Source organism: Geotrypetes seraphini, chromosome 8 (assembly GCF_902459505.1).
Source record: "Geotrypetes seraphini chromosome 8, aGeoSer1.1, whole genome shotgun sequence".
Taxonomy (NCBI): domain Eukaryota; kingdom Metazoa; phylum Chordata; class Amphibia; order Gymnophiona; family Dermophiidae; genus Geotrypetes; species Geotrypetes seraphini.
Genome location: NC_047091.1, coordinates 123,655,462 through 123,680,276, shown reverse-complemented (window position 1 = coordinate 123,680,276; position 24,815 = coordinate 123,655,462). Strand labels below are relative to the sequence as shown.

The 24,815-nt window shown below is 42.3% G+C and overlaps 1 protein-coding gene across 3 annotated transcripts in view; it reads right to left on the bottom strand.

Annotated features, from left to right (window-relative positions):
- Positions 1-365: 365 nt before the first annotated feature.
- WDR18 (WD repeat domain 18) overlaps positions 366-24,815 on the bottom strand; it is a 38,758-nt gene continuing 14,308 nt past the window's right edge. For 2 of the 3 annotated variants that reach the window (XM_033955874.1, XM_033955873.1), the window contains 5 exons: positions 24,414-24,478; positions 15,324-15,448; positions 10,499-10,665; positions 1,105-1,173; positions 366-896 (listed from right to left, as the gene is read on the bottom strand). In XM_033955874.1, coding sequence (XP_033811765.1) covers positions 771-896; positions 1,105-1,173; positions 10,499-10,665; positions 15,324-15,448; positions 24,414-24,478 — 552 coding nt within the window. In that variant the 3' untranslated portion in view covers positions 366-770. Of the gene's footprint in view, positions 897-1,104; positions 1,222-10,498; positions 10,666-15,323; positions 15,449-24,413; positions 24,479-24,815 lie in introns of those variants that run through there. The other variant, XM_033955876.1, reaches the window with a different exon arrangement.

Here is a 24,815-nt window from a genome sequence, read left to right as displayed (position 1 = left end):
TGTTTTGAATTGTCAGGAGGTTTTTTGCCGATGAATGAAAGTGAGTCCCTAAGTAGTGCATGAAACAAACAAAGTGAGATATGCATGGGGATCTGAGGCTTTTTCCTCCTGTTTAATTAGGATGTGTTCATTCTCATCACTGTTTAGTATTTAGATTGTCTCTATTTTGATTACTTTGTACTTTTCCTGAAATGAGACCAAGTCTTACTGCTTGATGTTGGTAATATCAGAAGGATAACCTATGGTCATGAGAGTCAAATACAGGTGGAAGACGCAGATCCCCAGAAGAGGGGAAAAGGCTGTCTGATGGACATGTTAGTAAGAATCGAGCAGGAAATGGGAGCTTAAAGAAAAAAAAAAAAAGCAACAATTTCATCAAAATGTTTATTTCAAAAACTGAGCAAAGAAAAAACATGCTGAGAAAATAATCACCAACATAATATTATTAAGATCCAAGGAATGGGAGAAACCCTCTTTCAGAGCCGGTGCTCTGAGAGTCCTAGGAGCACCGGGCCTTGGAGAAGATGAAGTTCCAGATTCTATGAGTGTTGCCCATGCCACTTATTCATTCAAGTATGTGAGAGACATTTCTCTTGTTTCTGAAACACAAATTTGGAAGTAGTCTCGCTGTTCCGCAACCAGAGTTCTTTCTTAAGTGTGGCACATTTTGGGGAATGCAGTTAAGTAGGGATACGATGTAAAACTACCAGATGCATGCACAGAGAGATGAATGGCTCCATCTCCTGGACATGGCCTGCAACTGTGTGCACTTATTGCTTGGTAATGATACGAGCTGAGAAATCAAACAACTCCTTGTTAATCTTCCGTAGGGTGCTGACTTCCTCCTCCAGCTCGCTCACACGCATCTTCAGCTGTTCCCGCTCCCTCTCCAGACACTGTGAGCACCAGAGACAAGACATGTTAGCAGATTACTCCAGCATATTATCCCACTAGCACCTTCTAGACTCACACACACTGCTTAATGTCTTTGACCCCTGACAAGACCGCCTTTGACAGGAAAGCAGGGCCTCCCTCTCTACCCCAGGAAAGGATGAGACCAAACACTCTCACACCCCCATCAGCAAAATATAGCTGCATAATTACCTTCTCTGTAGGAGAGCACATCACTGAATAAAGTTGATCTGTTCTCTGTAGGTACGTCTCTTCTGAACCCTGAACAAGAGGAACAAGGGTCCTGTAAATCCTTTTAGTTCAACTCTACTGCAACACAGGAAAAGGAAAGCAGAACAACAGGCAGATGCTAATACAGAAACTGTGCATTAAAATTGTGTGCTACAGCTCAGCATATGGTTTCCTAATGCAATAGTCAAACAGTATGCAAAAAAAAAAAGCGCCTGTTAACATGGGACAGAATGCCAACAGCAGCTATATTTTGCGCCCTAAAAAATACCATATTGGCACTTGGTGTTGCATGCACCTACATTGTGGGCATGTGCTGGAGTGCTAATTTGCCAAGGAACACTAATGTTTTGCATTAATATTATTATGCTGTATTTGTGAATAGTCCAGCACATCTCCTCCTTGGCTCTTTATTTGTCTTTCACCCCAATGAAATCAGAAAAAAAAGCATGAAAATCTTTACTAATGCTGACCAGAGACCAAGTTAATCTTTTACTCTTCTTTGGGCTTTAGCACACCCTTATGTGGGTCTTATCTGTGTACAGCCATTTCGACCACAACTGGAAAATGGCTGATTTTCCATTTTCCAAATTATTAGTTGTGTACTAATGTTCAACAAAACAACTATATATGTATGGCTCAGACTTACTTTATAATATACTCCACACAAACCAATAAAGTAAGACCAATTATTTACTTGCTACTACTTTCTTCTAATATATTTGCACATTTAGTTTCCTTGCATTAAATAGAAGAGGAAGAGACTTCAGTTGTTCCAAACAGTATTCTGCCTATCCAGTTTATTCATATTAATGAATGTATTGAAGCAGCAACATCATTGTCAAAAAAATCTCTCCTCTTTCCTTTTGTGATTAATATTACTTGAACTTTAATTACAAAATTTTTGTCTGATAGATGCTGGCATTGTCATTTAGAAGCAGGAACTTTAGATCATTTATTGTTTCATTGCCCATATATTATGAATTTTTGGAAATCAATTTGGGACCAAATTAATAATTTATTAGAGAACCCAGTGGCATTATCCTGATACTGTGATATGGATATGAGAGCAAAAAGTCAGATTTCTGCGAACAACAATAAATTGCTACTTATAATGACAGGGGTTGCCATTCAACAAATCACATATAATTGGAAAGACTGGAGGAGATTAAATTATAACTTTTGGTAGAATTCTTTATGCCATATCTATAAAATGGAAAGATTTACTGTGTTACAAAAGGGATATTTTAAGAAATTTCAGGATGTATGGAAACCATTAACAAAATATTGTCAGGATTAAGTAAAATTATTTCCCTTATGTTTATTAGTTTATGAGGTAGGGGGGGGGTATTTTATTATTACATATATCATACAATAATGGAGTATATGGTTGGGGGGATGGGCGAGGGATAAGAATATATGTAATATACCAATGATTGTTTATAAGTGATGTATTTATTGTTACTGTGAATGAAAATATTAACACTTAATGTAATTTGTGAAAATGAATAAATAATTACAAAAAAAAAAAAAATTACAAAATTTCACATCTCCATTTTAATAATGCTTTGCGGCAACTTAAACTGAAAAAAAAAAATCATACTCGATACAGTTTCTCCATTTCACCTATCTGCTTCATCAGGAGCTAGCCAATTAAAATTTCAGCCATCCAGCAATTTAATTAGTTCTCTGGACTCGTGAATGATTATCACGCCAATCTGACAATGATGTTACATCTCCAGGGCATTCATTAATGTGTAAAATAGATGAGCAGAATACTGCTGGGAACAACAGAAGTCTTTTCCAGTTCAAGCAAGGAACTAAATATGCAACTATATTAGAAGAAATTTGTAGCAATAATTGTTCTTACTTTGTTGGTTTGTGTGACATGCTAATGTTGCCATTAACAAAAATTAATGCATGAGTCCTTACTACCACCTATTTTGTAGATGGTAAGGGCTTGTGTGCTAATCAGCTGAGAGGAGATATGATTGAAGTCTACAAAATCCTGAGTGAAGTAGAACGGATACAAGTGGATCAATTTTTCACTCTGTCGGGGGGGGGCGTGGCTTAACGCGCACACAAAATGGTCGTGTGATCGCAGCGCTCCTCTTACCTGGGCAACCGTTGAATAAATAAAGATTTTCCTTTTAAACTGTTTTCGACTGAAAACATCGGAGAGGACAGCGGGAGCATGGCGAGCACCCGACAGAGTAAAAGTGAAACCAGAGGGGCAGTGAAAAGGCAGAAGCAGGATCAAATTACCCCGAGTAAGGTTCCGCTTCCTGCTGATGAATCGGAGGAGTTAAGCAAAGCTGAAGTTATGGGGGAATTGAGGCAAATCAAACAAATGCTGACAGAGACTGTGAGTAATATGGCAGAACTGAAGGAAGAAATCCTGAATATTCACAGACAAATGGAAGTAGCTAATAAAAGAACAACGGAGTTAGAAGTTAAAATGGAGGGTTTAGAATGTGAAGGAAAAAGATGTAAAAATGACAGTTTGGAAATAATTCAATTGAAAAGTCAGCTGGAAGATTACGAAAACCGTGGAAGAAGAAAGAATATAAAACTTTTTGGAATACAGGGAAATTTGGAAGGGAAAAATGCAATACAGTTTTTAGAAAATTTAATTCCTAAATTATTGCAGTTGGATTTCAAACAGCCTTTGGAAATAGAACGGGCACACAGGATTCCAATAAAGAGTCTGGAAAATCAAGGGAGATCAAGACCATTAATATTCAAGATGTTAAGATACCAGCAAGCAATAGAAATTTTAAATGCTGCCAAAAAAGATAAAAACTTAAACTATAAAGGATCCAAAATATGGTTTTTACCAGACTTTGCTAAAAATACAGCAAATATTAGGAAGAAATTCCTTGATCTGAGATCTCAATTAAAGGAAAAAGGATATAAGTATGGGTTATATTACCCAGCAAAAATGAGGGTATCTTGTGGGGATAAATCTTTGTATTTTGTTGACCCGGAAAAACTAAAGACCTTTCTTTCAAAATCAGAACCTATGTCATTTTAGCACAATGGATGTTGAAATGAAGGAATAAATACTAAGACTGGATTGGTGGATATTGAACAAAAAATTTAATATAAAGAACTATGGGACTTTTGTTTGTTGGAGAAAGAGGAATATGCAACAAAGAACAGGAAATAAAAATGGACAAGCGAAAAAGAAAATAAAAGAATGTAAAGAAGAAAGAAGGATGGACTGGAAAGACATTAAAGTGAAGTTATTAGACTGAAATTTAGGAGACTGAAAGATGGATGGCTGGAGTAAAGAATGAACAAGAAGGATTAAAGGACTGGACAAATTAACACAAAGGGAAAAATGAAGAATGAATAGGAAAATAAATAGATGTGAAGAAGAAGAAAGCAGGACTGATAGACTAAAAGGATATTATAAAAAGAAAAGAAAAAAAAGAAAAAAAAAAAGAATGACAATTGGCAGTCAAAAGTCTTTAAGAGTGGATGTATGGAGATAAGAAATAAATATGAAAGTTCAGTTTATTTAATAAGTAAGTAAAGGAGAAAGTAAAGAATGAAAGGACAATAAGGAAAAGATTGCAGAATGGACTAATGATAGAAAGAAAAAGTTATATGATATTTAAATGCAAGTAAAGGAAAGGAAAATGAATATAAAAGAAAGATACATAAGAATTTATTGATAGCAGAAGGAATGTAAAGATTGATGTTGTGATAATATAGTTTTAAAAAGATTGGATTTAATTTGGAGAATAGGAAATATATTAAAAGAAAAAAAAAATTATTTTGAAAATGAAATAAAAATGTTTAAATACAAATAGAGGATAAAAACTTATAAAATTGAAATTTTTTTTAACAGAAATATATGAAGATATGGATATTTGCTGTTGGATATTAAAAGGAAGATAGGAGAAGATGGATTAGATAATATAAGATATAGGAAAATGATACTTTTTATTAAATATATGACTATGATAGAATTTTCTTGAATGAAATAAAATGTTGGGGGAATGAATTAGAGATTGATGAAAAGATAAAAATGCATTAATGGAATGTTAGGAAATAAATATGGTTATGTGACTAAAGGTTAAATAATAGATAGAGAAATTAATTACTTTAAAATGGAAAAAAAAAAAGGTTTTATGATTAGAAGAGATATAATTAGATATATTGTGGAGAGGTAGTGAGTTTGTATCAATAATGGATAAAAGGGTTATTAATAAATATTGGTTGCCTGGGGGGAGGGGGGAAGTTGGGATTACTGTCCAATGTGTGTCCTTAAGCAGTCATTATATTGGGGGGGAGGGGTGGGAAGAAGGTGGGTATTAAAGATATTACTAGGATGATTAAGGAAAAAATTAATAAGGGATTGGGTAATTTAGGGGTAAGAATGTGTGCCATGGGGAGAAGTTCTTTAGATCTTAGTTATGGAAGAAGGGAAGAGGAAGATTATGATGAGAAGTATAAAATATATTATGTCTTTTAAGATATTTTCTATTAATGTCAATGGCCTGAATCATGTAATCAAAAGGAAAAAGGTATTATCATTTTTAAAGAAGCAAAACGCGGATGTTTATTGTCTGCAGGAGACCCATCTTAATATAAAGGAATCACAGAAACTAGTGGGTGGGTGGGTGAAAGAATGTTTTATTGCTCCAGCAGAAGGTAAAAAAGCAGGAGTAGCAGTTCTTATAAATAAAAAGTGTATGGCCAATTTTAAGATAGTATATTCGGATCCACATGGAAGATGGTTACATGTTGATATGAGTATGGGAAATAATACCCTGACGTTGTTCAATATATATGCCCCTAATTCGAATCAATCAGAATTCTTTAAAAAATTGCAGAGTATGTTGTTACCACTGGCTGCTTCTAATTTAGTGGTGGCTGGATATTTTAATGCTGTAATGGATCCATTAATGGATAAAAAACCAGGTAAAAGTATAAAATCTTTAGGTTTAGATAATTTGGTTCATTCATGTGATTTGAAGGATATATGGCGTATTCTTCATTTTAAGGATCAGGAATTTTCATTTTGTTCACAGGTTCATAAATCATTTTCAAGAATAGATTATATTTTTATTTCATCACATAAGGTGCAGCAAGTAATTAAGGCTTCCATTGATCCCATTATCATTTCGGATCATGCGGGAGTATGGATAGATTTACAATTAGATCAATTAGAAAATAGAAGACCTCTTTGGAGATTTGATAATGCATTGCTTGTGGATGAAAAATTTTTAGAAAATTTCAAAACACACAATTAGTGATTTCTTTCAAATTAATTTAGTGGAAGATACATCTATTGAAAATGTATGGGACGCTTTTAAAGCGACTATGAGAGGTCATATTATATCATATTCGGCTTTTGTTAGGAAACAGATTAAAAAGCAGTATATAGAGTTAGAAAAATAAATTAAAATACTAGAAACCAAATTGGTAAGCAAATGGGAACATGATGTATTACAAGCTCTTTTGAAAGCAAAAGGTAAATATAATGAATTAGCTTCAAAAATGATAAGAAGAGACTTGTTTTCCAAACAGACAATGTATTATGGAAATTCTAATAAGGCGGGAAGATTATCGGCAAATTATCTTAAAGCAAAAAAAAGAAGAACTAACATTAATGGGATAAAAGATAATGGTATAATAACCAATCAAACGGATATAATTTTAAAACAATTTCTAAAATTTTATAAGGACCTGTATTCTTCCGAGCCTTATTTGGAGAGGCAAAAAGATGGTAAAAATTTTTTAGATTTAATTATTGGACCTAAGGTTCCTGATCATATAAAATGGAGTTTAGATGAACCTATATCATTAAAAGAATTAGAAACAGCATTGAGATCTCTTAGAGTTGGATCCGCTCCAGGTGGTGATGGTTATACAGTAGAATTTTATAAAACATTTCAAAATGTCCTTTCCCCATATTTACTAAATTTATATCAGACACAACTTATAAAAGGTGATATTAAAGGTACTATGGCTGAATCAGTAGTAATTGTTTTGCCTAAGCCAAATAAAGATCCTACTTTGGTTTCAAACTACAGGCCTATATCTTTAATAAATGTGGATAATAAACTTTTGGTGAAAATTTTGGCTTTGAGATTAGCCAAAGCTCTCCCACATATTATAGACACGCATCAGACGGGTTTCGTTGCTAAAAGACATTCCTTTAATAACTCTAGATTATTGTTTCATATGTTAAATTTATCAAAAAATGGATGAACCGGCTTTTACAGTTTCCTTGGATGCAGAAAAAGTGTTTGATAGGGTAGAATGGAATTTTATGTATCAGGCTTTAGAATGGTTTGGTATAGGTTCTGGATTTATACAAATGGTAAAAACATTGTATAGCTTCCCGATTGCAAGATTAAATATTAATAATATGATATCTGATGGTTTTCAATTGCAGAGGGGAGTTAGACAAGGTTGTCCTTTATCTCCTTTGTTATATGATGTTGTATTAGAACCCTTATTGTTAGCAATACAGCAAGCAAGGGGGATACAGGGTATTCCATATTCTGATATGGAATATAAAATTTCGGCTTATGCGGATGATATTTTACTTTATTTGAGGAATCTAGAGTCTACCTTATCTTGTCTATTAGAATTAATTGATATGTTTGGCAAATTTTCAGGTTATAAAATTAATTGGAGTAAGTCTGAACTTATACCTTTAAATGTTCATTGTGTAAAAGGATTATTTGACGTTTTTTCGTTCATATGGAAAGAAGAAGGATTTAAATATCTTGGCATTCAAGTTAAAAATACAATTGAAGATACAGTAAAAGAAAATGAAAAATTTGTATTGAAAAGAGTTACAGAGTTATGTGAGCAATGGAATCCGTTACATCTTTCTTGGTGGGGGAGAGTTCAAACTATTAAAATGATGATTTTGCCTGTAGTTTGCTATCAAATGAGTATGATACCTATTTATTTTCAGGGGTCCTTTTATAAAAAGCTTAATAGCATTTTAACGAAATTTTTTTGGCTTGGTAAAACGCATAGAATAGCTTTGGCATCTTTGCAAAAATCAATTAAGGAGGGAGGGGTAAATTTTCCAAATTTTTATAGGTACCATCAAGCCTATATTTTACGTCAGGGTATGTATTGGATCCTCCCAGAACTGATAGATAATGCACCGGATTGGTTATATTTGGAATGGCGCCTTATGTTTCCCCTAAATTTAGTTCATCTTCCAAGTATCAACATGTCTAGAAGATACAGAGAAAATAAGATATTAATGGATACTTGGAAAACGTTGAGGTTTATTAGTAAATTAACACCTGTCCCAATAAACAAGTCAACTAATCAGTCTTTATGGATAAACTCCAAGATTAAAATTGGCGGAGCTCAAATCCTTTGGAAGGACTGGATTATAGCAGGCATTAGATCTCTGAATGATGTTATTTCGGAAGGTAAACTGCTGGAATTTTCACAATTGCAACATAGATTTGGTCTTAGTAAAAAACAAAGTTTTAAATGGTTGCAATTGAAGCAGGCCATTCAGGTTGGGTTCCCTGAATGGAAAACATTGAATAATCAATATAGTTTAGAGTTCTTATGCTTCCAAGCAGACTTCCTAGGGCATCAAGCCGCATTGTGGTATAAATTAATATCTGGATATTTGAATAAAAAACCAAAAAATGGTCTAAGAGACATTTGGAGCATGAGATTAAGCATCAAATTACTGCATCTCAATGGCCACTAATTTGGTCTTGGAGAATGAGATGTACAGTGTCAGCATCTATGAGACAAACTTGGTTCTTTTTATTACATAGAGCTTTTTGGACCCCTACACGTTTGCAAAAATTAGATAGTTCTAAGTCCAATAAATGCTGGCACTGTAACCTAGAACGTTGGATCATTTACTGTATCATTGTCCCTACATTAAAAGTTTTTGGAATGCAATTTTGCCACAAATTAATAAATTGATGGAAAATCATGTAGCAATATCATATGATACAGTGTTATTTGGAATGATGATGAGAAAAAAAAGTCAAATTTCACCAGAAAATAACAAGCTTATACTAGTCATGACAGGGGTTGCCATTCAGCATATAACCAATAACTGGAAGAATCATAGTAACCTTAATTATACATTTTGGTGGAATACAATTTGTCATATATTCAAAATGGAAAGAGCAAAAGAGGGACATATCCTAAATTTATAAAAATATGGGGGCCATTGACAAAGTATTGTACTGAATGAATAGTAGGATTTCTCTTCTTCTTTTCATTGTCTTCTTTATGGCACACATGGAGGGGGGTAGTGAAAATAATTTTACATAACATGTTATAATATGGTATACAATATGTATAAGGTGATTGGAAAGTACTTGAAGGGTGGGGGGTGGGAGAGGGGATAAAAATATGTTTAGAATATTATGTAATAGATATAAGTGATATTGTGTATTCATTAGTTGTAATTCAATATTTTGTACACTTCATGTAAAATATGAAAATGAATAAAGAATTATAAAAAAAAAAAAAAAAAAATTTTCACTCTGTCAAAAATTGCAAAGACTAGGGGACACTCAATGAAGTTACTGGGATATACTTTTAAGACCAATAGGAAGAAATTTTTTTTCACTCAGAGAATAGTTAAGCTCTGGAACGCGTTGCCAGACGTTGTGGTAAGAGCAGATAGCTTAGCTGGTTTAAGAAGGGTTTGGACAATTTCCTGGAGGAAAAGTCCATAGTCTGTTACTGAGAGAGACATGGGGGGAGCCACTGCTTGCCCTGGATCAGTAGCATGCAATGTTGCTACTCCTTAGGTTTTGGCCAGGTACTAGGAACCTGGATTGGCCACTGTGATAAAGGGGCTACTGGCTTGATGGACCATTGGTCTGACCCTGTAATGCTATTCTTAAGTTCAGTGCACAGCAAAGCCAACACACTGATTAGCATAAACATGCCCACTCTCTGCTCCCAGACGCACACACCCAACCAAAAAAATAAACACAAATATTTTTAGGTGCAGGGATAGCGTGTACACTTTCTGAAACTTACTATGGAACACTATGGTGTGCCCTGCAGGAAGCCTGCATTAATGCTTATCACAGCTTAATAAAAGGACCATTATATGGGTGTTAACATGCTGTATGCCAATGCCTACTCGGATCTCTATGCGCAATTAGAAAACTCATTTTCACATAGGGAACCTGCTGCAGCACACAAAGCTGTGCACTTTATTACATCAGCTCTTAGACTGGAAGCAGGGCGGGAGTGGGAGGGATGGTGATGGTAAAAGAATGCTGCCTTACACAAGGTTACAATTGTTTGATTTGATTTACATCTGATATATTCAGGTGAGATGTGGGAAAGGGTAGATGCAGGTGGAGGGGCCAATACAAACCTGCTGGGAAGAGCCAAGCCGCAGCATTACCCCTCCCCCACTTTGCTCTTCACTGCCCTCCATGCCCTGAAGATGTTTGCTGAACTGTGGCAGGGGTAGGCTAGGCTTGCTGTCTGGGTTAAACATATTCGGAGGAGCCAGCATGAGGAATGCATTTGTCACAGGGCCTGGAAAGAAACATAAAGAACAGATTTACATATAGGCCTCATTCCTAACAAGAGAGAAACTATGTCCCAGTAAATGATGTGGCAAAATCTGGTATTCCGATAACCCCTGCAAATCATTCTTGTGGGAGTAATACAGCAGCATCACTTCTGGGTTTCTGTGCCTTCTGAAAAAGCTGGGGTCATTTCTCATGAATACACTTTGGGGGTAATTTTATGAAGAATTTTTCACAACTAAACACTGTCACATTTGGCTAAACAGACTAAAGGAAAAGGTGGAGATCTACACCAGATTAGTCACAAACCACAAGAGCAACTTTATTGATGAAATTAAATACCTGACATGACCATGTTTCAAAATAATTTTCATCAGGGGGCAACAAACAATAATTCAGTTCTGGAAAGAATTCTTATTACTAAAACACACCATAAATGTTATGGTTTGGCACTTGGGTAATAGCCTTGACAGCATGTACTTTCCATAACATTAGTAATACAAGTTCAGGGGTGTAGTTTGGGCTGAGCATAGATGGCATCAAAGCATATCTATAGGTTATAAAATACACATCTTCTACCAGGTCGAGATTCCTTCAAGCAGGCTACATTATAACCATGATTTCAGCTGCATTTGTGTTACTATTTTAGAAAAATCCATGTTTTTAAAGAACAGTCTCAAAACAGGCACCTATGTGGCCTGTTCACAAACTAGTGAGACTGAAATGCACAGCTACTGTATATATTCAAATATAAATTGAGATCTTTGAGCCAAAAAAATGGAGATATCTGTTTATATTCGAGTCAGCACCCACCCGCCCCCACCTCCCAGACCTGTTGCAGGCCTTCACCAAGCCTGCTGTAAAACCTAGTGGTCCAGGACAGGAGGTATCTTTCTCGCCTCCTGTCCTGGCCGACTAACAACTCCCGCCTCCCCGATTAGTAAAAACCATACCTTTAAAATTATTGGTGGTTCAGCAGTGAACTGGGACAGAAGCAACACTAGTGCAGAGCCGCTATCTAAATTGCTGACTCAAGTTCCTGAGAACTTAAAGCAGCCATTCAGATAGCAGCTCTGCACCAGTGTTGCCTGTGCCACTTATTCATTCAAGCATGTGAGAGAAATTTCTCCGATTCTGAAACACAAATTTGGAAGTAGTCTCACTGTTCTTTCTTAGTGTAGCACATTTTTGGGAATGCAGTTAAGTAGGGATAGGATGTAAAACCATCAGATGCATTCACATAGAGATGAATGGCTCTGGGGCAGGAGTGTAGGAAAATCGCTCTTGCCCCAGTTCACCGTTGGACCACCAGGGATTTTAAAGATTAGTACGCTTTTTACTAATCAGGGAGGCGGGAGGAATCCCTCCTGTCACAGCCCACAGATGGATCACCAGGGATTATGGCAGGCCTGCATGTGAGAGCAGGGGGACAGGGTGCAGAGCCTGGCAGGGCACTTGAATATAAACCCCCCCCCCAAGTTTATAGTCAAATCAACCTTTTTTCCTGCTTTTTTTGGGGGAAAGGAAGGTTATGTTGGTTTATATTCAAGTATATACGGTACCTAGTTTTAACTTTACTTTCTCTAAAGCTACAGAAGACTAAAAGGAGATTATGTACTTTCTCTGGTAAGCTCTTTTCCAGTAGATAGGTGAGACATTCTAGACCACAGGTGTCAAACACAAGGCCCGCAGGCCAAATCCGGCCCGCCTGGCTGTTTATGCGGCCCGCGTTGCAATGCGGCATTTTCCTCATTGCTGCCCCCGGGTGTTTTATCTTCTGGCCGGCGCCCTCCTCCTCATTGCCACAATTACTTGTGCACAAAGCTGCAGGCAGCGGCAGCTCCTCGCGTGTTCCGCACCTCATCAGGAAGCCTTCCCTCCGACGTTGTGACGTCAAAGAGAAGGCTTCCGGTTCAGGTGCAGGATACACGTAGGAGCCGCTGCTCACAGCTTTGTGCACAGAAACAAAAGCAGCAATGAGGAGGAGGGAGCCTGCCAGAAAGTAAACACCCACCGGAGGGAGGCACCTAGTTGAAAAAGCAAAATCACCAGACAACAAAGGTAGGGAAAATTATTTTATTTTCAATTTAGTGATTGAATTGTGTCAATTTTGAGAATTTACATCTGCTGTCTATATTTTGCACTGTTCAGTAAGAAATGCATTTGTTTCTTTTTCTCTGGGGGTTGTACTGCATGCAGAGTTTTGAATTAGAGAATGACACGGTGGCAGTTACCTGCAGCTAGCCGCAGGTAATCCGACGAAATGGTGGTGGTGGGGGGGAAGTGCTCACTGCGGGCATGGGGACAAGACCATCCACCGCCCCGTAGAGCGGTGAATGGCCTTGTCCCCGCAGTTAAGGGAGGGAAGGCGCTCGGTCACTGATTGCGCGTGGCCCCTTCCCTCCCTCCAGCCAAATCTATCTCCCTCTCTCCCCCTTACCTTCGCGGCGCTTTAGTAAAGAAACTTACTGAAGCCAGCGAAGCCTGCCTGCAGTCGTGTGTGTGTGTGGGCGGAAGCTTATCCTTTGACGCAACTTCCGCCCAAATACATGCGACTGCAGGCCCAGTCAGGCAGTCTCTATCGGCTTCAGTAAGTTTCTTTACTAACGTACCATGAAGGTAAGGGGGAGGGAGGGAGATTCTCGGGCCGCTGAAGGGCAATGAGGTGGAGAGAGGGAAGGGTGGATGCTGCGGGGATGGGGTGGTGAAGGGGATGGTGGTCCGGTGACAGGGCAGTGACAGGGACAGATTTTTCCCCGTGTCATTCTCTATCTTGAATCTTAGGATTTTGTTTGTATATATTAGTACTTTTAGTTTTTGGTCCCGTATTTGCATAGGGGTTATCTGTGTTCTGGTAGGAATGAATGCTGTGAAGCATGCAAATTAATAGTAGAAGTGTACTTTGTGTAGTTTAATTTTGTGGTTAACCATTATGTGTTGTTAATAAGATTATATTGTGTGTATATATGAAAAGTGAATGGAAAAAATGGTGTTACAATTAGTACTATTATGAGGGTGGGGGAAGAGATTGGGTGAGGTCTGGCCCACGACTCAGCCTGTGTTTTAGATTTCGGCCCCTTAATGTGATTGAGTTTGACACCCCTGTTCTAGACAGTAGGTTATTTCCCTTTAGCTGCATGCTACAAAAGGAATCCACACCAGATTTTTCACTTTGCCTCTGTTATACTTCACTGGGCTCTGTAATAGAGAATGACACGGTGGCGGTTTACCCGCGGCCACCGCATTTTAGCCGCGGGTCACCCGCCGAAAACGGGGAAGAAAACTAGCAGTCGCTGCGGCGACGGGGACAAGGCCATTCACCGCCCGCGGCGAAAAAAGTCAGGCAGGCTTCCTGAGATGAAGGATGCTTTTGATGTCTCCCTGGTGATTGACATAGGCCATCGGAGAAGACCAAGACTGCTTGGCCCTCCAGTGTCTTCTATAATCTTGTCAGAGCTAGTTGAATGGCTCCGAGCTCCAACTGGTTAATTGACCACTTTTGCTGAGAGGGTGTCTGACACCCCTGAACGGGACAACGATTGCAATGTGTCCCAGACCCAAAGACTGGCATATATCATCACCAAGATCCAGGAGGTAATGTGGAGCGTCACGCCCCTGCGGAGCAACAGCGGGAGAAGCACTAAAATACCTGAAAAAAGAACAAAATCGCATCGAATTAAAAATAATAAAATGGGGAGAGCAGAACAAACACATTTGCTGTCCTACGTTCAGAAGGAAGGAACTGAAGGTGGAGCTACTGAGCCTAGTGAAGTATAACAGAGGCAGAGTGATAAATCCGGAGTGATTTCTTCTGCAGCATGCAGCTAAAGGGAAATAGCCTACTGTCTAGGTGTCTCACCTATTACACTGGAAATGCCATTAGAGTAAATTATTAGTAAACATGTCCTATAACATAATAAGGGACCTGTATCAAAAAAGGCACATTAGCATGCATTAGGGCAGCCCAAAGGGTTTTAGGTACCTAGGAAAGAAATTAAGCCCAGGAACCAGAATGTGTATAAAGAAACAAGCAGCAGCTCCAGAACCACATGCATTGTGTCACTGTGGTTCACTTCTGTTCAGATTAGTTTCACTGTTTGCTATATGGCATTTCCTGGAATACAACAAGTGGTTCACAATTTTAAAAATTAAACAAAATTAACAGAATCTAAGAGAATTCTATACAGGCCCAAATTATCATAATATGCCCCAGGGGTATAGTAGCACAGAACAGCACAATTTGGTCACCTGAAAATCTTAACACACACCTATCTATGTGTAAAGCTTTGCGAGTGTGTCCACAGATATTGTTCTGGGTCCTCCACCCTTAGGGACACCCCTTCCTGCCGCCATTTCACTCAGAAGTTTGTCTTCTTCCTCCATCTGCAGTCTGGGGTTAGCAGTTAAAGAGTCTGGGGAGGTTGGCGGTGTTTAAGAATGGATAAAAAGGCAGAGAGAAAGCTAAGCGACCTTCTTGCTTTGTGGAAGCACTGGGATGGATGGGTGGGCAGGTTCTAAGACAGCAAGCCCCTTTTCCTTTATTTAAAGAGATAAAATAGTCCTCATCTTTGACATTTGTCCAAACACAAACTTATTAGATTGGAAGCTCGTTGAAGCAGTCACACTCTGTAGCATTACTGAAATGCAGCAGCAAGTTCTTTTTACCTTTGTGTGGAACAGTGCGTAGGCACTGCTTGCTCTGCATGTCCCATAGTCGTGCTGTTTCATCGTGAGAGCCTGAGAGCAAGAGGCTGCCATCCTTTGACACTGAAAGGCAGGTCACCTGGTTTCTGAGAAAAGAAGAGTAGAAAGCATAATAGGCCACTATGTGCTGGCAGCGCCTCCTAATGTCAGCTCAACTTAAAGCAGATTGAATACTCTCCCCTCCCTCCTCCCTGAAGGTAGTCCAAAGCAGGAGTCTCTCACCATGACCAGGACCTCTGCTCCTGCCCTGGGAAGCAGAGGTTTGAAAGTTGAGTGGTGATGAAGAAGAGAATTTAAAGTAATGCCAGTGGTACATACGGACCTCAAGTCTGGCAAGCTGATACAGCCTACCTAATACCAGCATATTACAGAGTTGCCTGCTACCAGTCCGAAGCAGCAGTAAAAAGTCAGTCAGGGTATTACATTTATTATATGAAGGTAATTTCTCTATCTCTGCTAAGCTCACAATTGGATGATTAGGTTTTTATCTCAATAATCTTTTTTTTTTCCAGTTACTTGTGATATGTAACTGGAAAAAATATAGTAGATTAAATTATACCTTTTGGTGGAATTCATTGTGTCACATTTATAAAAAGGAAAGCATAATTGCTATACAAAAAGAATATTTGTATTTACTGTGTCATCAAGTGTATTTTTAATCCACATACCTAAATATTTTAATCCATCTTCTTTCTATACAAAGAAAAATGAGTCAAATAATCCTTTAGTACAATGCACATTAAGTGGCAGAATTTCTGATTTACTCCAATTGATCTTATATCCTGAAAATTTTCCAAATTTCTCTATCAATTCAAGCAAGCATGGAATGGAAGTTTCTGGATTCCTCAAATAAAGCAGTATATCATCTGCATAGGCAGAGACTTTGTATTCCCAGTCTGTACGAAGAATACCCTGTATCCCCTTTGCTTGTTGAATAGGGTTCATAGACAAAAGCGCGCGATGACAAAGGCGTGCCGACAACCCAGCGCACACGGCGCAAGGCGGAAGCGCGCCGAAGAAAGGAGAAATTAGGTTCTTACCTGCTAATTTATTTTCTTTTAGCTTAGTAGAGGTTAATCTTTACAAATGGGTATATATCCAATCATGACCAGCAGGTGGAGACTGAAAACAAAACTGTGGGACAGTAAATAATATACTCCCTTCTCTATTTACCTCAGTCTGCCGAATAGCCAAGCAGAACCAAGAACTGGAAAACAGAAAGAAAACAATACTCCGAACAGGAGTAACAACTAACATACCCAAGTGCTGTTGGAAAATGCAGAGGAGAAATACCCGAAGGAAAATGTCCCCACAGCTCGCCAGCTAAGCCAGCCGAGCTACAGCCGCTGTTCTTCAATTCTCCCCGGCCCTAGAAAAATACTAGAACCCGCAGCAAAAAAAACAAAAACTGCCCGCGAAACAGCCCCAACAACAACAACAGACAGGGTGGGGACCTCTACTGGTCTGGAGAAGCTAAAAGAAAGTAAATTAGCAGGTAAGAACCTAATTTCTCCTTCTTTAGCACTCTCCAGACCAGTAGAGGTTAATCTTTACAAATGGGACGTACCAAAGCAGTCCCTCTCACGGGCGGGACCCCCGAAGGGCCGATACCAGAACACGCTCACCGAACACCGCGTCCTGACGCGCCTGAACATCTACCCGATAATGTCTAACAAAGGAATGCAAGGAGGACCAAACCGCAGCCTTACAAATATCCACTGGAGGCACGAGCGACGACTCAGCCCAAGAAGCTGCCTGACCCCGAGTGGAATGAGCCTTGAGAAACTCCGGAACAGGCTTCTGTCTCAGAAGATAAGCGGAAGCAATCGTCTCCTTGATCCAGCGCGCAATAGTAGCCTTAGAAGCGCCAGCCCCCCCGACGAGGACCTGCCAGAAGGACAAAGAGATGATCGGATTTCCGGAATTCCCGGGTCCGCTGCACATAAGAGCGAAGGACCCGACCAGCATCCAACTTGCGCAGCTGCTGTTGCTCAGAAGAGTCCTCCCGACTACCCAAGACCGGGAGGACCACCGATTGATTGACATGAAAAGGAGAAACTACTTTCGGCAGAAAGGAAGGAACAGGCCGCAAGACAACCTGCTCCCTAGAAAACTCCAAGAAGGGAGCCCTACAAGAGAAAGCCTGTAGCTCAGAAACACACCTAGCGGAAGTAATGGCCACCAAAAAGACCGCCTTCAGAGTAAGGTCCTTCAAAGAACAGCCATCCAACGGCTCGAAAGGCGGGCGCACCAAAACAGAGAGAACCAGATTGAGATCCCAAGAGGGAACAGAGGGCCATAGGGGAGGCCTGAGCAACTTGGCTGCCCGCAAAAAGCGAATCACATCAGGAATGGCCGACAAACGCTGACCTGTCACCAACCCTCGAAAAGCCAACAGGGCCGCAAGTTGAACCCGGAGAGAAGACCAAGCCAGGCCTCTATCCAGGCCATCCTGCAAGAACTCTAGAATGTTAGGCAGGGAAGCGCGAAAAGAGACCACTCCCCGCGCCCGGCACCACCCCTCAAAGAGACGCCAAACCCGCACATAAGCCCGAGAGGTAGAAAGCCTCCGGGACCCCAAGAGTGTAGAGATCACCTTATCTGAATATCCCTTCTTACTAAGGCGACCCCTTTCAAGAGCCAAGCCGTAAGACAGAAGGGAGACGGGTCGAACATGGGAATGGGACCCTGCGTCAGAAGATCGTCCAAGAGAGGCAGAGGAAGAGGATCCGCCACCAGATGCCTCACCAGATCCGCATACCACGGACGTCAAGGCCAATCCGGAGCCACCAGAACCACCAGACCCGGATGGTGAACAATGCGAAGAAGTACTCTGCCCACTAATGGCCAAGGAGGGAACACATACAACAGCCCCTCCGTTGGCTACGGTTGGACCAGAGCATCCAGACCCTCGGCCAGACTGTCCCTGCGACGACTGAAGAAGCGGGGCACTTTGGCGTTGCCACTCGTGGCCATCAGGTCCATCAGGGGCTGCCCCCAAGCCTGCACTATCAACTGAAACGCCACGGCGCCGAGACACCACTCTCCTGGATCCAGGAAGTGACGACTGAGGAAGTCCGCCTGAACATTTTCTACCCCGGCTATGTGAGAGGCCGAGAGGTCCAGAAGATGGGACTCCGCCCAAACCATGAGCCGAGCCGCCTCCTGCGCCACCTGAGTGCTCTTGGTGCCCCCCTGACGATTGACATAAGCCACCGCCATGGCATTGTCCGACAGGACTCTGACCGACTTGCCCAACAAAAGGGAGCGGAAAGCTAATAGCACCAGACGGACCGCTCTGGTCTCCAACACGTTGATCGACCAGGAGGCCTCCTCCGTGGACCGGGTGCCCTGAGCTGAGTGACCCAAACACTGAGCCCCCCCAACCGAGGAGACTCGCATCCGTAAGGAGCACCGTCCACTGCGGGAGATCCAGACCCACCCCCTGAACCAGGTGAGGGGTCCGGAGCCACCAATGCAGACTGCAGCGCGCCATGCCTCGCAGGGGGACAGGAACATCCAAACCGTGCCTCTGGGGTGACCACCTCCGGAGCAGAGCATACTGAAGAGGACGCATGTGGGCCCGCGCCCACCTCACCACGTCCAGGGACGCCGCCATCGACCCCAAGACTTGGAGGAAATCTCGCGCCCGAGGACACTGGGACGCCAAAAGCAGGCGAATCTTGAGATTGCAATTTGCTCACCCAGGCCTCTGGAAGGAAGACCTTCCCCAAGGAGGTGTCGAACAGAACCCCAAGGTACTCCAGACGCTGAGCCGGGACCAACCGACTCTTGGAAAGGTTGACCACCCAGCCCAGCGACCGGAGAAACTCCACTACCCGAGCCGTAACCCGGGAGCTCTCCTGCAACGACTTTGCCCGAATCAACCAGTCGTCCAGGTAGGGGTGCACCAGAATGCCCTCCGACCGCAAGGCTGCCGCGACGACCACCATCACCTTGGTGAACGTCCGGGGAGCCGTGGCCAGACCAAAGGGAAGCGCACAGAACTGATAGTGCCAACCCAAGATCGCAAAGCGAAGGAAGCGCTGATGAGAGGCCCGAATGGGAACATGCAAGTAGGCTTCCGTCAGATCGAGAGAAGTGAGAAACTCCCCCGGCTGAACCGTCAGAATGACCGATCGCAGAGTTTCCATGCGAAAAGAGGGAATCTTGAGAGCCCTGTTGACCCCTTTCAAATCCAGGATGGGCCGAAAGGTCCCCTCCTTCTTGGGCACCACAAAGTAAATGGAGTACCTGCTGGTGCCCCACTCCGGAGGGGGCACTGGAACAACTGCCTTGAGATCTAGCAAGCGCTGAAGGGTCTGGCGAAAAGCCTGCGTCTTCCAAGGAGTCTGACATGGAGAGGTTGGGAAAAGGTCCGGCAGAGAGCGGGCGAACTCCAGGGCATAACCGTCCCGCACCACCTCCAGGACCCACTGATCAGACGTGATCTCGGCCCATTTGGGGAAAAATTCACGCAGCCGGGCCCCCACCGGAACCAAAGGGGGCGCCGGCAAGGAGTCATTGTGCAGGACGGGAAGCGGGGGAACCGGCGGAGGGATTCCCTGCCCCCCGACGGGCTGCATGCGCTGGAAGAACCGACCCCGGGAAAACCCTGGAGCCGGGAAAGAAGCAGCCCCACGCCCAGGGCGATACTTGCGAAACTCCCGCAAACGCCCCCGGGCAGCGCCACCCCGAGACGCAGGGCGGGCACGGTCCTCAGGCAGACGGGGCACCTTTGAGTCCGTCAAAATCTGAATCAACTTATCCAATTCCTCCCCTAACAAAAAAGACCCCCGGAAGGGAAATTTAGTAAGCTTAGCTTTGGACGCAGCATCCGCCGACCAAGCGCGCAGCCACAAAATACGCCGCGCGCCCACGGCAAAGGCCATAGACTTAGCCGAGATCCGCACCAAGTCATAAAGAGCATCTGAGAGGAACGAGGCAGCCATCTCAATCTTCGCCACCTCCTGATCCACCAAAGACCAGTCATCAGACTGCCGATCCAGGACACGCTCAGCCCACCGAAACACGGCGCGAGCGACCAGCCCCCCACAAATAGCCGCCTGGACCCCAAAGGCAGACCTGAAAATTTTGCTTAAGAATGTTCTCCAACTTGCGCTCCTCAGAGTCCCGCAAGGCAGAACCGCCCTCAACAGGCACGGAATGCCGCTTAGAAATCGCCGAGACCACCGCGTCTATGACTGGCGATGTTAAAGTAGCCCGATCCCCCCTCTGGGATGGGATACAAACGAGCCATGATGCGCGCCAAATGAAACGGCGCCTCTGGCGTTTTCCACTGTTCCAGTACAATATCCCGAATATCCTGATGCATGGGAAAAGAGCGGGAAACGGTACGGATCCCCCGAAGCAGAGGGTCCCCCACACGCGGAGTCTCCGGCGGCGCATCCTCAAAACGCAACACCGAAGAAACTTGTTGAATCAGGTCCGGTAGCTCATCTCTCTGAAAAAGGCGCACCACAGACGCCTCTTCACTGGAGGACGGGAAACCCGACAACCTGCCGCCAGCGGCCGTCCCCTCGAGAGGGTCCTGGAAATCCTCAAAAGGGTCCAGGTCCTCATCTAAACCAACACGCTCCTCAGACCATAAATCCTCGTCCCAAGACACCCGCGGACGCTTGGACAAGGGAGGAGGGGGAGGGGATGCCACAACAGACGAGAGAGGCAAAGCTGCAGGGAGCGCGGAGGAAACCCCACTCCCCGAAACCCCCTGGGCGCATCCGGGACCCCCAGCCGCCTGAAAATAGGCTCTGCACAAAGAAAAAAAGAAATCAGGGGAAAAACCCCCTGAGGGTCCCAAGGGACTCCCTGCCACAGCAGGGGACCCAGCAGAAACCTGCCCCTGTTTTTCCAATACAGGGGGAAGGTCACCTGAGGTGGAAGACAAAATGGAGGGGCCAGACTGTGAAAATGGCGACTTTCCCACCAAAAATGCTCCCTCCATAGCCTGTAGCGGCTGAGAAGCCTGAACAGTCCCAGCCGCTAAAACAGGCAAGTCAGCATCAGCTGTCAAAAAATCAGCTGAGAGGGAATCCTTCGGGGAATCCCTCCGTGGGCGGTTGGGGAAGACCGGGCTTCCCCACTGCTCCCAGCCACTCGCGAGGCACCATCGGCAGGGAGCTCTGGGCGCCTGCAGCCACTGCCGACGGAGCTCCACCACATCACCGGGCCAAACTACCGAGTTCAGTCCGACCGCGAGTACCTCGCGGCTGGACCTAATTGTGTCCCACTCCCCCGGAGAAGGGCACAATTGCTCCATATGCGACCTAGCTAGAAACAAAGTGCCAGTTAGATGAAAAAATACTGTAAAAAACAGTAAACTGACAGGGAAGCAACCCTTCAGACCGGCACTACCTCAGGATTTTTTTTTTTAAATACAGAACAGACTCCACAGGCTCTCGAAGCAATATGCCTTGCTTGATTTAGGGGGCAAGGCTTACTGCTGAGGCTCCTCTAAAAAAATGTGGGGAGGTGGAGGAAGTGGGGGGAGGGACCCCGCTCGAGACCCGCCGGGTTTGACACCCCCGAGGTCGGACGGACCCCCAAACAGGGCCCGCCCAAAAACAGGGACTATAAACCCCCTAAACAAATTCCAACAGCCCTACCAAGGGAGATGGGTACAGATCACTCAACACCTGCTGGAGACTGAAAGAAGACTGAGGTAAATAGAGAAGGGAGTATATTATATACTGTCCCACAGTTTTGTTTTCAGTCTCCACCTGCTGGTCATGATTGGATATATACCCATTTGTAAAGATTAACCTCTACTGGTCTGGAGAGTGCTAAAGAAAACAGTATTTTAAGGGGCTCTGATGGGGGGTGTTGGTGAGGAACCCCCCCACTTTACTTAACAGAGATCGCGCCAGCGTTGTGGGGGGTTGTAACCCCCCTCATTTACTGGAAACTTAACTTTTTCCCTCTTTTTTAGGGAAAAAGTGAAGTTTTCAGTATAATGTGGGGGGTTACAACCCCCCAAACTCCCCACAATGCCAGCGCTCGCGGAAGACATTATTCTCTTTATATATGAATTTGCGCGAGCGCTAGGCTGGCTTATTCTGTTCATTTAAGGTTTTCTCCGTGCTGACAATGTTTGTCCAATTTCTTTTCGCATTCCAAGGCAACTATGTTTTGGAAATTCCCCCCAAAGAAGACCCGGTTTAGGGTTGAAACGCCTCTAGAAAGAAAAGGCATTGGGAGTTCTCTAATATATTAACATTGATGGTCACAGGCTCTACCTCACAATAAGCTAAGTGTTGCCTTTTCTCTTTTCTTCCCCTTTTTCAAATATCAGCTGTTTTGCACATAATTTATTCACATTTAAGAAGCTCTTGTAGGCACTTGCATATTTTAGGTATATGCGTTCTAGTTGATTAGATAAATTCATATTTACATTTTATAGTTAATTAATTTAGGTTTTCACTTTCAAAGCTTTTTCACATGCACTTTAAAAAAGTTTTCTTATATCACAATTTCATTGAAATTTTAAAAGAATCTTTTTAGATCAATATGAATTTAGCACATTAACATGAATTAACATTTTAGGTTTGCCATCATTTCGTTCTATTTAATCTATTTATTCTCAAATACATATTACAACATTAAAATTAGTGATAATTAATTTATTAGGGAATAAAATTAAGTGTTTGAATAAAATATAAAAAAACTTTTTGCTGGGGGTGGTGGACATAGATGATTATAATAATATACAAGACAGGAACCTGTAATGGTATACATCATAAGAGGTTCCAAAGACTGAAGTCTGTATAATTTATGATATGTCCACCACTGTTTGCTTTAGATATTTAATAGGGATTGTGATTCACTATTAATATCTTTATGATTATATATATATAGTCTCTAGAAATCATTGATTTAAAACTTCATTTATCAGATGCTATGATGGCCCTGATATAGTTATTAGTACAGTTAGAATTGATCGTCCAATAAATTTATTCATTTATTGCATTATCTTCTCTTCCACTCTTTTGTCATCAATTATTCGATTTTCAGGGATGATATATATTTAAGGCCTTATTCTACATCAGCTATCAAAGGAGCATAAATTTAGAGAAGACACTGCCTCAGTCAGCAAAATCAAGTCCATGTGCTGCGATCTTTGGGCTACAAGTTGGAACAAAGTCGTACTAAGGCCTCAGCCCCCATGGAGCCACACAACAAGGGGGGGCACTCACTAAAGCCCGACCAGACCTGCATGGGAGCCAAACATCCTGCGCTCAAGCAGCTGATAAATCAGGTTGCAAGCCAGCTACTAGGGGAATGGACCCTGAGCTCCACAAGTGCAATTGCAGGATGGACATACATGAACCCTGAGAGTTTCCCTGCTAGCTGCAGACTTATTTCCCAGAGTCTGCATCCTCTCCCAGGCAGAGCTGTCCCAGGACCACTGGGAACCTCTTGAGCACCAAAAAACCTCTGGATTTGGCCAAAAACCCCAAAATAAGAAAAAAATGATTAGATCAGATCAGAATAACACTATCTCAACTCGCTTGCACAAGGAAAAACTGAAGGGGACACTACAACCACTGGAAGAGGTAGAGTTGAAGAATGTAAATTTCATCTTTCTGCAACAGAACTCACGATTTGAGGGATACTACCTATAGTCAGGATTCATAGACACATTACTAGAATAGTTGCTGAAGTAACAGCATCAGATAACTTGGGAAAGTGGACATATAAAAAGGCACAAGAGCTAGAAACTGCTATAAGACTTTAATGCTTTGTGGGAAACATCTAAGGTGGAATGGCTCATAGGCAGCAAGCCCCGTTCCTAGTTTTCCATATATACACTGCCCCACAAAACAAGAAGTTTCCACTCTTACGACTTTATTCAATGAGATAAAAGGAGGTAAGCAGTTGTGTACTAAACACTTACTTCAAAGCTTACTGCTTTATGAAAACCACCTTTGCTTCAACTTGCTTTCAGGAAACCAGTATAAAACACAGCCAAGTTGCACCACATTACCCAGAACACGCTTCTCTCTGCCAGCACAGCAAACACACAGCACCTACTTGTGCCCTTTGAAAATCTTCCCGCTCTCCCTCTCGCTCTGAAAGGACTTCTCTCGTTGCACAGGCTGGAGAAAGAAAGGAGGAAATGAAAGGGGAATTGTTCAGACACTGTTTAAACATCCTGCCTCTCGTAGCAGGAGCTCTGTAGAAAGATAGCTATAGATACATATTGTATGTGTGTGTGTGTGCGCGCAAGTGTGAAGGGGGAGTTCTCCTGTGGTACCTATATTATGTACCATTTCTATGAAAGAGGGGTATTTTCTTTAATATTTAATTAAGAAATATTGACTGTACTGTTCATCTAAACATGCCAACACCCTGTATAAAAACATATTAATATGTATGTAAACTTGTAACCCATTCTGAGAACCCCTGGGAGAACAGGATATAAAACCAAATATA